Here is a 14,514-nt window from a genome sequence, read left to right on the forward strand (position 1 = left end):
AATGTTGCTATGGCCAATGTCAGAGAAATTACTGTTTGTGCTCTCTTCAAGGATTTTTATGGTTTCAGGCCTCACGTTTAGGTCTTTAATCCATTTTGAGTTCATTTTTGTGTATAGTGAAAGAAAGTGGTCCAGTTTTCCCAACACCATTTAAAAGACTTTTTCCCACTGTATATTCAGTATTCCTTTGTCACAGATTAATTGGCCCTATAATTGTGGGTTTATTTCTAGGTCCATTTTTATGTTAGTACCATACTGTTTTAATTACATCACTTTGTAATATAACTTGAAATCTGCTATTGTGATACTTCCAGTTTCAATTTTCCTTTTCAGGATTGCTTTGGATACTCCCTGTCTTTTGTAGTTCCATACAAATCGTCAGGCTGTTTCTTCTTGTTCTATAAAAACGTTGTTGGTGTTTTGATAGGGATTGTATTGCTTTAGGTAGTATAGGCATTTTAACAATATTTGTTCTTTCAACCCATGAGCATGTGGAATGTCTTTCCATTTCTTTGTGTTATCTTGAGTATCTTTCATCACTCTTTTATAGTTTTCAGAGTACAAATATTTCCCATCGTTAGTTTATTCCTAGATATTTTGATGGTTTTGGCACAATTACAAATGGGATTGTGGTGTAGAGGAATGCAACAGATTGATTCTGTATCCTGCAACTTTCCTGAATTCATTTATCAGTTCTAGTAAATTTCTGGCAAAGTCTTTAGATTTTCTATTTAGAGTATCAAGTCATCTACAAATAGTAAGAGTTGTGCTTCTTTATTACTAATTTGGATGCCTTTTATTTCTTTATGTTATCTAATTGCCATGGCTAGGACTTCCAGTACTATGTTGAATAACAGTAGTGACAGTGGACATCCTTGTCTTGTTTCTGACTTAGAAGAGAACTGAGTTTTTCACCACTGAGTATGATGTTGGATGTTTCTCATATAAAGCCTTTATGATGTGTGCTTCCTCTAGATTTACTTTGCAGAGGGTTTTTATCATGAATGGGTGTTGTACTTTATCTAATGCTTTTAATCTATTGAAATGATCATATGGTTTTTATCCTTTCTCTTATGGATATGATGTATCACACTGATTGTTTTGAGAATATTGTTTTAAGACTCCCACGTCTGCAACCTGGGATGAAATCGCACTTGACTGGAGTGTACATTTTTTAAAAATATATTGTCGAGTTCAGTTTGCTAATATCTTGTTGAGGATTTTTGCTTCTATATACATGAGAGATAATGGCCTTTACTTGTTTTTTTTTTTTTTTTAGTGTCTTTATCTGGTTTCGGTGTCAGGGTGATACTGGCCTCATAGAATGAATTTCTGTGGAATAGTTTGAGAAGAATAGGTATTGATTCTTCTTTGGATGTGTGGTAGAATTGGTAAAGCAGTCTGGCGCTGAACTTTTATTTGGGGGGAATTTTTTGATTACTGATTCAATCTAATTGATGGTAATTGGTCTGTTCAAATTTTGTATTTCTTCTGGCTTCAATTTTGATAGGTTATATCCTTCTAGGAATTTATGCACTTGTTCTAAGTTGTCTCATTTGTTGGCATACAGTTGTTCATTATATTCTCTTATTGTTTGTATTTCTGTGGTGTTGGTTATTTCTTTTTCATTCATGATTTTATTTGAGGCATCTCTCTCTCTTTCATGAATCTTGTTAGAGGTTTATCAGTTTTGTTGATCTTTTCAAAGAACTGGCTCCCTGTTTCATTGATACATTCTACTGTGTATTTAGTTTCTACCTCATTTACTTCTCCTCTGATTTCTATTATTTCCTTCCCTCTACTGGTTTTGGGTTTTGTTTGTTGTTCTTTTTCTAGATCCTGTAGGTGTAATGTTAGGTCACTTATTTGCAACTTTTCTTGCTTTAAGGTTGACCTGTATACTATAAACTTCCCTCTTAGAACTGCTTTTGCTGCATCCCAAAAGTTTTGGAATGTTGTGTTTTTTCAATTGTTTCCATGTAATTTTTGATTTCTTCTTTGATTTCTTGGTTGACCCATTCATTGTTTAGTAGCATGTTATTTAATCTCTATGTATCTGTGGTCTTTCCGATATTTTCTCATGGTTGATTTCTAATTTCATACCATTGTGGTCAGAAAAGATACATGGTATGACGTTTTGATCTCTCTGAATTTGTTGAGGCTTCTTTTGTGGTTTAATATGTGATCTACTCTGGAGAATGCTCCATGTGCCCTAGAAAAGAATGCATATTCTGCTGTTTTAGGTTGGATTGTTCTAAATAGGTCTCTAGAATCTGTCTGGTCCAGTGTGTCACTCAAAGCCACCCTTTCCATGTTGAATTTCTGTTTGGATGATTTGTCCATTAATGTAAGTGGGGTGATAAAGTCCCCTACCATTACTGCATTACTATGGATTATTTTCTCTAGGTTTGTTATTATCTGCTTTATGTATTTGGGTACATATATACTTACAATTGATATATCCTGTTGTTGGAGGTTTAACACATTTTCAACTACAATTTCATACTACAAAGAAGACATATTAATGATAACAGACACAAAAATACAGCATCTCTCACATTTTAAAAACATATTTTTCAAGACTAGACATTCTAATCATTAAGTTGCTTAATCTTTTTCATCTCTTGACATATCTAACTTTAGCTCCACAGTATTGCTCCTCTTTTAACAACATTTTCTCCATAAGCTGCTGCAAAAAAATATTTTAAAACAAGCTATGGTAGCTGGAAGTTATTGCCAAGTATCTGGAGATTATAATAAAAGTTCAGGAGCTCTTGGAAAGACATTTAAATTTAAGGGGAAATAAATAAAAGTTTGGAACTCTAAACCTCCACTTACTCATCTTAATGAGGTAGCAATGAGGTGTTAACAGGTAGAGTGGAAGGTGAGACTTTAGCCTCATCCTTCATCTCCATTCTTTTCCTCTCTTTCTTTTTTTCTTTATTTCAGAAACAAATACTTCTAGGATGAGGAATAAGCTTTTGTCCCTCTCTTTGGGATTCATATGGAATTCTACTTTTCTTTGACCCTTTCTGCCCTACTGGTTACAACCTGCAACATAAGCCAATGGATCAATCTCTGTCTTGATCAATGGGACAAGATTTAAAATTAGGACTTGGGAAAATACACAGAGGAGTCTTAACTTAAAGTCTTTACCTGCATTTTAAACTCTAGGAGTTTATTTCCCATCTAAAAATTTTTTTTGTAAATTTGTAGATATGCTTGGACTTTCTCTGGCTTTCAGCTTTATTATGTAAGTATTTGAAGCACCTACTGCGTATCCTTCCCTTTTCTTAATCATTACATGTAGTTAAGTCATTCGTCATAGAGTCCATTCTTGTCTTCAAGTTTCTACCTAGTTTCATAGGACATTGTTAGGCTGAGACTTCTTTGGTCTATCAAGAACGTTCAGTCTAGAATCTTTAGACCTAAAACTCCTGAGCCTGATACCTAGTTCTTAAATTTCAACTTTATATATTTTCTGGCAACTGCCTGAGATTTTACACCTTCTCAGGGTATCTGCTTAACAACATTTATTAAATATCTTGCAGGGCCAAAGGATGGAAATTTAACATGATACCAAAGTATATAGCATGATAGCTTTCCCAAAAGATATAAATGCAATAAACAGTCATTGAATGTTTATTATGATCTAGGTGCCACCAATTCCTTTCCTTTCCTCTCTCTCTCTCTGTCGTACAAGCACGCTTTATTGAGGAGAGAGCACTTTATGGAACTAACAGATAGATGAAGGCAGCCCAGTAGGCATCCTACACATCACACTAAAAATGTACACAAGAGGTTCTGCTAAGAAAGATAAACTGGAACATGGGTTCCTCTGGGCAACTTCCCCAACCTCATCCCTCTGAGGTGTTGGTACAACGCTCAACCATTTCCTTGAAGGCAAATGCAGTCAGCTAGAGATACAGCCTATCAGAGGAACCTTCTTATTTTTTATAAAGAGCCATTTTCTTTGGATGCTTTGAAGTCTTTGTTACTTTCACCCTACATTCTCTCAAGGTCATCAGACCAGCTTCTATATAGATTGTGTTGATGTCAGCACCAGAAACATCATCTTTAGCCATAATCAAGTCTTCCAGGGTTACAGCATCTGCCAGTGTCATCCTACTTGTGTGGATCTAAAAGATGTACACCTTAGTCTTTTTGTTGGGTAGGAGGAATTCAATCTTCCTGTCAATGCGGCCTGGTTTGATAAGTGTTGGATCCAAAGTTTCTATTCAGTCTGTGGCCATGATAACTTTCATGTCATCCCTTGACTCAAATCCATCCAGATTGTTCATCAGTTTCAACACTGTTCATTGAATTTCCCTTTCACCATTATAATTTGAATAATTTTTTGTTCCAGTGGCATCAATTTCATCAATAAACATAATGGAGGGTGCATATTCCTTAGCAACTTGAAACAATACCCTAATGAGTTTGAGCCCATCACCTAGGTGCTTCTGAATAAGTTCAGAGCCAACCAACAACTCTCAAGGAAGTAGCTGAGGTTTGGTTTGCTTTGGCTAATAAGGTTTTATCTATATCAGGTGGACCATAGAGAATGACCCCTGTATAAGGGGTTTATGCCCATCTCTTCATACTATTCAGAATGAGTGACAGGAAACTCCACAGATTCTTTAATTTCCTGGACTTGTTTGTCCAACCTCCCAATATCATCATAGGTTGCCTGAGGGGCTTTTTCTACCTTCATAACTATGACCAAGGGATCCATGTCATCTGTGAGCACCCCTATGACAGCATGTGCCTTATGGCTGAGTAGGACCAAGCAGCCTAGTTCCAGCAGCTCCTTATCTACAAAGGTGAGAATGCTGATGTAGTGTTCTGATCCGACAGATGCAGACATGATGGAATAATTGTCATCAATGATCTCTTCCAAGGTTCCTACTGACATTGGGGCCCCCTCAAATTATCCACCTTGATCTTACCTCCCCCCTTTATTTTCTTATAAAGGCTTCATTTACTCCTGATTTCTAATTAATTCTTCCTCCAGGGGAGGACAGTCTTCAATTCTCTCTAACTTCAATAATTTTACCTGGCACTGAGTGTGAAGTATCACCAGTGGCAGATTACTGGCAGCATCTGGTCCCTTTGTTTTCCTTTTTTTTTTTTTCTTAATTTTTTTTAACATTTATTCAGAGAAAGGTAAGAGTGTGAGTGGGGGAGGGGCAGAGAGAGAGGGAGGCAGGCTCCCTCCGAAGCAGGCTCCAGGCTCTGAGCTAGCTGTCAGCACAGAGCCCGATGTGGGGCTCAAACCCACCAACTGTGAGATCATGACTGGAGCCAAAGTTGGACGCTTAACCACAACCAAAGTTGAGCCACCCAGGTACCCCCCACCCCCTTGGTTTTCTTTTTCCCCACTCTAGTTGGTACAGAAGGTTCATAGCTCTTTTTTCTTATCCTTGTCATCCTTCTTGCCATCTCCAGGGTCAGAACTACCATTCTGACTTCGACCCATCCTGCTATGGTCATTCGAACTTCAGATGCCAACAATTTCATTTTATTATATTTAATTTGTGATCTAGTAGTTAAGATGAGGCATGTATAAATACAGTTATATGACTTTTTTTTTAACTCCATATGGCAAGGAAAAAAAAATATGGGGCTATAAAAAAAGACTTGAAATGAGTAGAATTACTAAAATGGATAAAAAGGGTTATCTTGAGACAAGGGTGATTTCTGATCAGTACGAGAGTTTTGACCTGCTCTGTTTCCGACCTGGGCAGGTTCACCCCTCCTTAGGCAACCTGGTGGTCCCCCGCTCCCGAGAGGTCACCATATTGATGCCGAACTTAGTGTGGGCACCCAATAGGCATAGCGCACTACAGTCCAGAACTCCTGGGCTCAGGCGATCCTCCTGCCTCAGCCTCCCAAGTAGCTGGGACTACAGGTGCATGCCATCACGCCTGGCGAGACAAGGGCGATTTCTTTCTTCCACTTCATACCTACAATGGCTATTATACTTTCTATTCACAATTCTAGTCTATCCATAAGGCTTATTGTGCTTTTTACTTCTATATCTACTGTACTCCTTATATGCTAACACCTATAATACCTGTTAAAATATCTTTTAACAAGTACACTTAAAAGTATTAGATAGTGCAATTAAGTGTGAAATGTGATCAGACCAGCAAACAAATGAAATATTTAAAAATAAATGTTTAAAATTTGCCACATTGTGTCTCTGAGTAGATAAAAAGAATTTTTAAGACTTATAAATGTAAATCATCTTATCAGAATATCAGATAGCTAAAAAGGAAGTAGAAGAAATCCCACCTTAGGCCTTCAAACTAACATGGTATGATGAAAGTTTGAAAGATGTACCTTGAAAGTTACAGTTACGTGAGTTAAGTATTAAATAGCTTTTTAATTATGGCAAAAAGCACAGCTCTTACAGAATGGATTTAAGTATATCACCTACCTTTACATGTATTCATTTTCTCCTCCTTACTTTTTAGAGGAACACCTACTGAGCATGTGAGATTATATACCTTTCTCCTGAAAAAAGTTAAATGTTCCTGAGGAATATACTTGAATGTCACTTTTTATTTTTTTTAATGTATCTATAACAGATGTTTAAAAGTTAAAAAGAAAGGAGTTTAGTGCTTAAACATACTTTTCAAACATACTAAAATGAAAATCTTAATAGTTCATCTCGAAATCAAGATAATTAGAAATACTAAAATGAGGGGTGCCTTGGTGGCTCAGTCAATTTAGTGAGATTTAGCAAAAATCTGACTTTGGCTCAGGTCATGATCTTGTGGTTCATGAGTTCAAGCCCTATGTCAGGCTCTGTGCTGACAGCTCAGAGCCTGGCGCCTGCTTCAGGTTCTGTCTCTCTCTCTACCACTCCCCTGCTTGTGCTCTGTATCTCTCTTTCTCAAAAATCAATAAATATGAAACAAGTTTTAAAAAAAAGAAAACAAAGAAATACTAAAATGAATTTTGAGATCATGTACATCTCAAAGATTCTCAAAGGGAATGGAAATTACAGGGGAAGTTTGGATTAAACAATATGAGGAATAGCAGAGTAAAGATGGTGCATTTCGTTTCCTCTGGATTTGGAAAAGCACTAAATCAAAGTTACCAACCAAAGGTGTATTTTTAATCCTAATGACAATGGAGGAGGGACTATTAGTATACACGTAAATAACACATTTTGTAGATATATATTTTTAAAACTTATTGAGCCACTTTAAGAACTTAAATGTTAGGATGCAACATTTTTAAGATCAAGTGAGAAAATAAAATTTTTCTCTACTGAAGTATATAATATTAAAATCACTTAGTCATTTATTTATTTATTTATTTGTAATTTATTTTTGAGAGAGACAGAGACAGAGTAACTAGAGGGGGAAGGGCAGAGAGAAAGGGAGTCACAGAATCTGAAGCAGGCTCCAGGCTCTAAGCTGTGAGCACAGAGCCTCATGAGGGGCTCAAACTCATGAAATGTGAGATCATGACCTGAGCCAAAGTTGGGTACTCAACCGACTGAGCCACCCAGACAGCCCCACTTGGTCACTATTTAACTGGAACAATGATTACAAAGCAACTTTCCTTTCAGTGTTTTCAAATTTGAACTATTAACCCTAAGTGTTTATGATTGTATGTACATATATTACATATATATACTATGCAAATTAATCTCTACTGATTCAATTAAAATTTCCTGAATGTCTATTAAATATAAAATCCTTTTTTAAAAAATATAAGTTTATATAATCATTTAGGCAAGAAGTGTGCTTCATTAAGTCCATTAAATATGAAAATAATTTCAAGCTCATTTCCCTATTTGTGTTGCTGACATTATGAGAAAGAAACTACTTATCTGAAATGATCCAGTCTTTGGTTTGAATGATTAGGTTGTTTGTCATGCTTATGTTAGTAGTGTTATAGTCTACCTTTCCCCTGGATTCTTCTAAGGCCTCCAACCCTGTCCATCTGGCAACACTGTTTTCTCAAGCTTGTAGTATTCTAATATTCAGAAATCTTGCTTTATTCATATTAAAGGAACATATAAAAGCAGAGGAAACCAAAGCATGTCAGGAAAGGATCACCCCTTTCAAACAAGAAAAGAAACTCAATTAACAGATTTCAGTAGTAGACAACATAGTGTGGGAACAGCACCACAAAACTGTATAATGAAGTTCACTTTTAAACGAAGGAAATAATTTTGAGTGAATGGAATTGTCACTATGATAGGATGATCACTGACTGTTCTGTGTTCTCTGAAAACGTATGGCTAAATTTTTTAAAAATTTCAGAAAAAGAATTTAGAAGAATGTAATTTTGAAGGCTATCGATCTGAATAGCTACAAACAGTATTCCTCTACATCAAACATTTGGTCTTGAGAAAAACTCTCTGAAGACCAAGGACAGAACCAGGGACAACTTATCCAAGCAGATTCTGCTGACACTGGGCTACAGTCCTGGGTGTCTGTGATATCAGGGCAGGTCTGCTATGCTGTAAGAAATAGAAGGATCTGAGGCAGTAGCTAATGTGGTGCGAGAAATGCATACAAATATACCGGACCGTAACTCCTCGTGTGGAACGTTGGCCTGTGGTATAACACCTTACAAAAAGTAGTTCCTTTGCACGCGTGTTAAAGATGTCCATCAAAGTTAAAAAACTTGGCCATTCCATTCATTCATTTTTAAATAAAGATGATATCAAGACTTGGGAATGCGATTTTAGAGAAAGTGTTTTAACTTTTCCAAGCACAAAGGGTTGTATGAGGTCACTGAAGCCACAAAAACAAACTCTGAGTCTTGAAAATTGATTCAAAAATAAATCAAATAACCTGTGAGAGTCTTTGAGAGAAGGTACACATGAATTCTCCCCTGCCGCATCCAAGTTATGAGCCCCGTAGGGCTATTCTATCTTTCAGTTGATCAGCCACAAGTTTCAGAACATGGATATCTTATGGACTCTATTCTTGTGAAGACAGAAAGGAGTATTTATCCACATGGATATTTACAGCATAGTTCCTTTGGAGAGGGAATAGCACCCCTTTTTTGTGTACGTTCCAGACTTGACCTTCCTCTGGCCTTGGAATTATCTGGTTTGTTTTCCTCTGTAGCCAGGTTCTAAAATAACACAGCTGTAGGCAATGGAAGAGATTGGTCAAATAGCCCACCCAGAGGTGCCATAATAAATGGAAATGGAACTAATGCACATAGCATTAAGCAAGGTTTGCCTTGGCACCACTGTCTCCCAGGAGTCATCTAAATGGCAAGTCAGAAGAAAACAACGAAACAAACAAAACAACGTGAAAGACAAACTTGGGGAGAGGCACTCTTCAGAGTCAAATAAAGCTGAGCATCATAAATTTCCTAGTGGCCAGGACTACTAAGAGGAAGAGACTGAGGAACATTGCTAAAGAATGTTGTAGGGATTTTGTTTCCAAAAGGGACCTATGCACCTGTTGATATATTTTCCAGGCCCCTGAATGATAACAATTTATGGGGCTATTAATACTAAGCCCAAGATTTATCAGATGTGCTGTTTGTCTTGCGGCCAATATAACCTCATAAAATTTGGGTTGCACTGGGTTAAAACGAGCGTTCTGCTATTGGAGTTATTCAAAGCATTTAAATTGCTTAATCCCACAAGAACGGTGTATTTAGCCTGCCTATTAGGCAGAGTCTTTAGGGATTCCTACCAGTTGCAGAGCCAGGCTGGAGGGGGCAGTCCATTTCTGGATGAGGTAAAATGGAGGCAGCAGGGGAGGAATGAGTCCTGGAGACAAGACGATGTTTCTCTAATCCATCCATGCCAACCACAGCCAGCTGAGCTTGGTGCACTGAGAGCGCACGTGTATGCTGGGGCTCCAGGAGGGGCTGTTGCCAAGAAAAGAGCACAGTAGAAAGAAACATGAGACAAGCATTGAGGGAGACACTGAGAACGACGTGTAAACAAATTAAGTTCATCAGGTCAGAGACATAATAAATGGTGAGAAGGAAAAAGAAAAAAAAATAGAGAAAGGGAGAGAAAAAACAAGATCTAGTCAATAAATCCATTCAACAGATGTTTTCACACTGACTGCTAGGGCCTGTCTGCCTGGCTAAGGAGGAGGTGATGGCAGGAGGCCTGTCAATTTGAACTGATTGAAAGAAACAGACCTTTAACCTCAAAAGGAACATCGACTTAGACTCATTTCCTAACTTGATAACAACACTTGAATATAGCACCAGAATTGTTGCAACACAATGTGGGAGAACAATTCAGTGCTTTCAAACTGTCAATAAGGCTCAATTCTGAAAATTCTATCTTGAATTTATTCAGTAATATTGGTAATAAATTTATGGGAGCCTAAAATTACCAATTATATGGCTATATTTTAATACCTTTCAGTCTTCATATTATGGCATAGAACAATGAATTTTTCATAGGTTGAATGGTATAATCTCAGTACGATAAAAATTTTGTTTCTTTAAAGAGTTTTAAACACAACCTCAGTGATTTAACAACGTTAACATTTTTCATACTCAAGTTATCAAATCAAAAGCCAGAGTTGGGAATTCCTGGACGATTTACTTAGTCCATACCTCTGTCTTCAAAAAAAGTCTATCTCTAAAACACAGACAGGCAGCTAATGTAACTGTCAATATTACATAATGAATATACTTCCTCTTCATCAAAATCAGGGAATTCCCAACTCTTCCACTGCTTTTTATGCTTCTTTCCTTTCCATATTCTGAACAAACATGGAAATGACTGAACAGTGATACATAAGATGATTATCACATTCCATAGAAACTGTTATGCCAAAAGGTTAATAAAAGTCTTTTAAGTATAAGACTAATTTCTAGAATTTTAAAATTTTACATGCCTTTCTGCTTTGATCTGCCTGGCTAGCATTTATTCTTTCAAGACTTGATGCAAACATCACCTCTCGTTAGTAAGGATTTGCCTTATCCTTCCTATTAGGTTAGGTGCTAGCACCCATTATTTGTGATACTTGTGTTTCTAGCACAGGGCTTATTATATCCTAAGTGTGCAAATTACCCACTTAGAAAGCTAACAAATGTACATACAACACAACTGTCCCCACATTGCATGGTTTTATGTTATTATTAACTACATGTGTCATTTTATGTCATTATAACTACATACAACACAACTGTATCAATGCACATTGCATGGTTTTATGTCATTATAACTTCCTCTGTATATGAGTTAATGCTGCATGTAAGTATACAAGTTATGATTATGAATATATAATTACAGACAATAGGCAAAGACTGCTCAACTTTTAAAAAAAATTAATAATCACTTAAAATTAAAATAAGTAATAATATATTTTTATACTGTATACAATATAGCAGAATAACTTAAGCATCAATCAATTGGAAGTCATCTGTCATATGCTTAGGCTTTGGGCATTGACTGTAATGATAAGGATGGCTTGGTCAGGACCTAGTACTAGTTATAATAGTTTTAACACTTTGACAGGAGTCTAACTCTCTTGTTTTCTTGCATGCTTCCATCTACAATGCCCTGAGGATACAACAGTAAGTTTGACACAGTCCCTTCTCCTCAGATGGAATTTATAATCAGAAGGAATGCACAGGTCTAATCATGACTTGGGAAATTTTCTATCGGGAAAAGGGGCTTTTCTGCATATGATCTAAAATGCATGAGTAAACAGGGGCGCCTCGGTGGCTCAGTCGGTTAAGCGTCCGACTTCGGCTCAGGTCATGATCTCACGGTTCATGGGTTCATGGGTTCGGGCCCCACATCTGGCTCTGTGCTGACAGCTAGCTCAGAGCCTGGAGCCAGCTTCAGATTCTGTGTCTCCATCTCTCTCTGACCCTCCCCTGCTCACACTGTCTCTCTCTCTCTCTCAGAAATAAATAAAACATTAAAAATTTTTAAATGCATGAGTAAACATATATACCTGAATCTCTATAATATCCATCCCTTTGTGTTTTCCTACTATAATTTCTTTAACCCTCATGTAACTTAATGCAGAAGGCCCTTGATTGATCACCCTGTTTCTAAGACAACCCACCCTATTTCTTTCTGCAAGAATTCTCTTCCTAAAGCCCTCCTGTAAGCAAGAAATTGACACAAAAGTCTCTGAAGGAAATAAAATTTGAAGAACTTCCCCAGCCTGGCATTTGGGGTCTCTTTGACCTGAGGCCGACCTGCATTCTCAACATTAGGTCCTCTATTTCCTTTCCAAGTTCTAGCCCAAATCGTATCTACTATATAACAAATACTATTCCCACAGCTGCATTCTGACTGTCATGAGCCCTGGGCACTATTGCCTTTTTGGGGTTCCTTCCTCCATAAAAAATGATTAAAATTACATTCTATGCTTACATTGGCATACACTGGATTTTTATATATTATGATTATATTCATTTTTTCTTTTGATTAAGAAATTAAATTTTAAAATATTCTCTGGGTACCTTAAAATATCATGGACTCTGGGCACAGTGTCTACTCTGTCTATGGATACAGTGGCCCCGATCATTTGATCATTTGTGTTCCACCAATCTTTTGTGTATCATCCCTCTAGGTGAGTCTACGAAGCTGCACATGCAGCAATCATGTACATCCTCTAAGAAAAACTTGTAATTTTCCAGAGAACCTTTTTAAACTCCCACATTAAATGTACTTTCAGTTTCCATTACATTCCCAACACTCTTGTTTTTCTCCCTCCTGCTCCCTGACATCATCTTTTATATATTAAGACTTACTGCATACAGTAACCACTTATTGAGCTTATACTGTGTGCCAGACACTTTCCTGGTGTGTTGAGCCTTTTGTATGTTCATTATCTAGTCAGGATACAGACACTAAATATTTCTAAATATAATGTAGTTATAAATATATTGAGTGCTGTATAGGATAAATGCAGAGTGCCATAAAAATGTAAAGAAGAAATCTGTTCTAGAGGTTGAGGGAACTTCCATCTAGAAATCTGATGTCTAATTTAAGATGTGATGGGTAAGTTAAATTTGCCAGGTAAAGAGTGGGAACAAGCTCTCAATACATTGTGAGAGAAGGAAATTATCTGCATGTAAAATACTGAAAGTTTTTTGAACCATGAACTGGATCTAACTCATCTGTGTACCTATTTTCTGTTGCATTGTGTATCTTGTTCTAATGCTTTCTTGAACCTAAATAATTATTTGTGCATTGAAAATATGTAACATGTTTGAAAGTTAAAGGCCAATAATATAACCATGCTTTAGATGACTGGGGTTACTGACTGCTTTCTCTCTTAATGAAAGAATCAATACTGTAAGAGTTCCATATAAATAATACCACTGCCTTCCTTCTTTTTAAATAAAGTACATTTAGGGGCACCTGGGTGCCTTGTCAATTAAATGTCTGATGTTGGCTCAGGTCACCATCTCCACAGGTCGTTGGTTCAAGCCCTGTATCAGGGTATTGCTGACAGCTCAGAGCCTGAAGCCTGCTTTGGATTCTGTGTCTCCCTCTCTCTGTCCCTCCCCCATTCATGTTCTGTCTCTCCATGTCTCCCAAAAATTAAATCAGTGTTAAAGAAATTTAAATAAAGTATATTTATTGCTTACTTGAGATTCACAGGAACCCTTTGAAATAATGGAATAATAGTTTGCTAAGTCATAAGCATGAAACGAATGTTACATCTTAATACAGAACTTCTCAATCAGGTAGGCAAAATCCTACTTATCCAATATCTACTATTAGGAATATGACAATATAGATAAGAGACAAAATAACTACTTGTTCAATAGTAGTTATTTATTTATCACAAATAAGTGTTCATCCAGTACCTATTGTACATGCAAAAGAAAAGAAATCACATGCTGGGTTGCATAGACAGGGAAGTGAATTAACCATGGCTCCTGATCTTGTGGTTTAAACATTCTATATTCAAGGACTTATCCCTAGTTGGTAAGTTCCAGAAGAATGAAAGCTTATGCCTACTGACTCAGATATTCCAATGCAGTGTTTCAGATGTAGGCAGTGTTAATAAATCTCTGAGTAAATAAATAGGAAGGAGATACATAGTCATCATTAGATCACACTATAAGGATAAGATGAAACAAGAAAACATTATAAGCAATCATAACATAGAAGAACAAAAGAATGGCTAGGGAAAAATGTAAGAAAATAGAGACCAGACTACACAATTATCAGAGGACAATACTCTGAAATCATTTAGGGTTGGAGCCAAGAGATAATGAAGGAAATGAATGATTTGAGAATTACTTTTCCTTTGTAATTCTATGAGGTTTCCAAACTTTCTAAGTACCACCCGTACTAAAACTTCAAGAAAAAATGATAGGTAAATGGTTTTAAAAATAAACGGTCAAGGGGCGCCTGGGTGGCTTAGTCGGTTAAGCGTCCGACTTTCGCTTAGGTCATGATCTCGCGGTTCGTGGGTTCGAGCCCCGCGTCGGGCTCTGTGCTGACTGCCAGCTCAGAGCCTGGAGCCTGTTTCAGAGTCTGCGTTTCCCTCTCTCTCTCTGACCCTCCCCTCCTTTCTCTCT

General features: G+C 37.0%; 1 protein-coding gene and 1 pseudogene across 1 annotated transcript in view; both read right to left on the reverse strand.

Moving 5' to 3' along the window:
- HDAC9 (histone deacetylase 9) overlaps positions 1 to 14,514 on the reverse strand; it is a 908,040-nt gene that overhangs the window by 269,306 nt on the left and 624,220 nt on the right. The window contains exon 15 of the mRNA XM_077757662.1: positions 9,684 to 9,861. Within this exon, the coding sequence (XP_077613788.1) occupies positions 9,684 to 9,861 (178 nt within the window). The remainder of the gene's footprint in view (positions 1 to 9,683; positions 9,862 to 14,514) is intronic.
- LOC144226295 (26S proteasome regulatory subunit 4-like) lies at positions 3,918 to 5,479 on the reverse strand (annotated as a pseudogene).

This window comes from Crocuta crocuta, unplaced genomic scaffold (assembly GCF_008692635.1).
Source record: "Crocuta crocuta isolate KB4526 unplaced genomic scaffold, BGI_CrCroc_1.0 scaffold62, whole genome shotgun sequence".
Taxonomy (NCBI): Eukaryota; Metazoa; Chordata; class Mammalia; order Carnivora; family Hyaenidae; genus Crocuta; species Crocuta crocuta.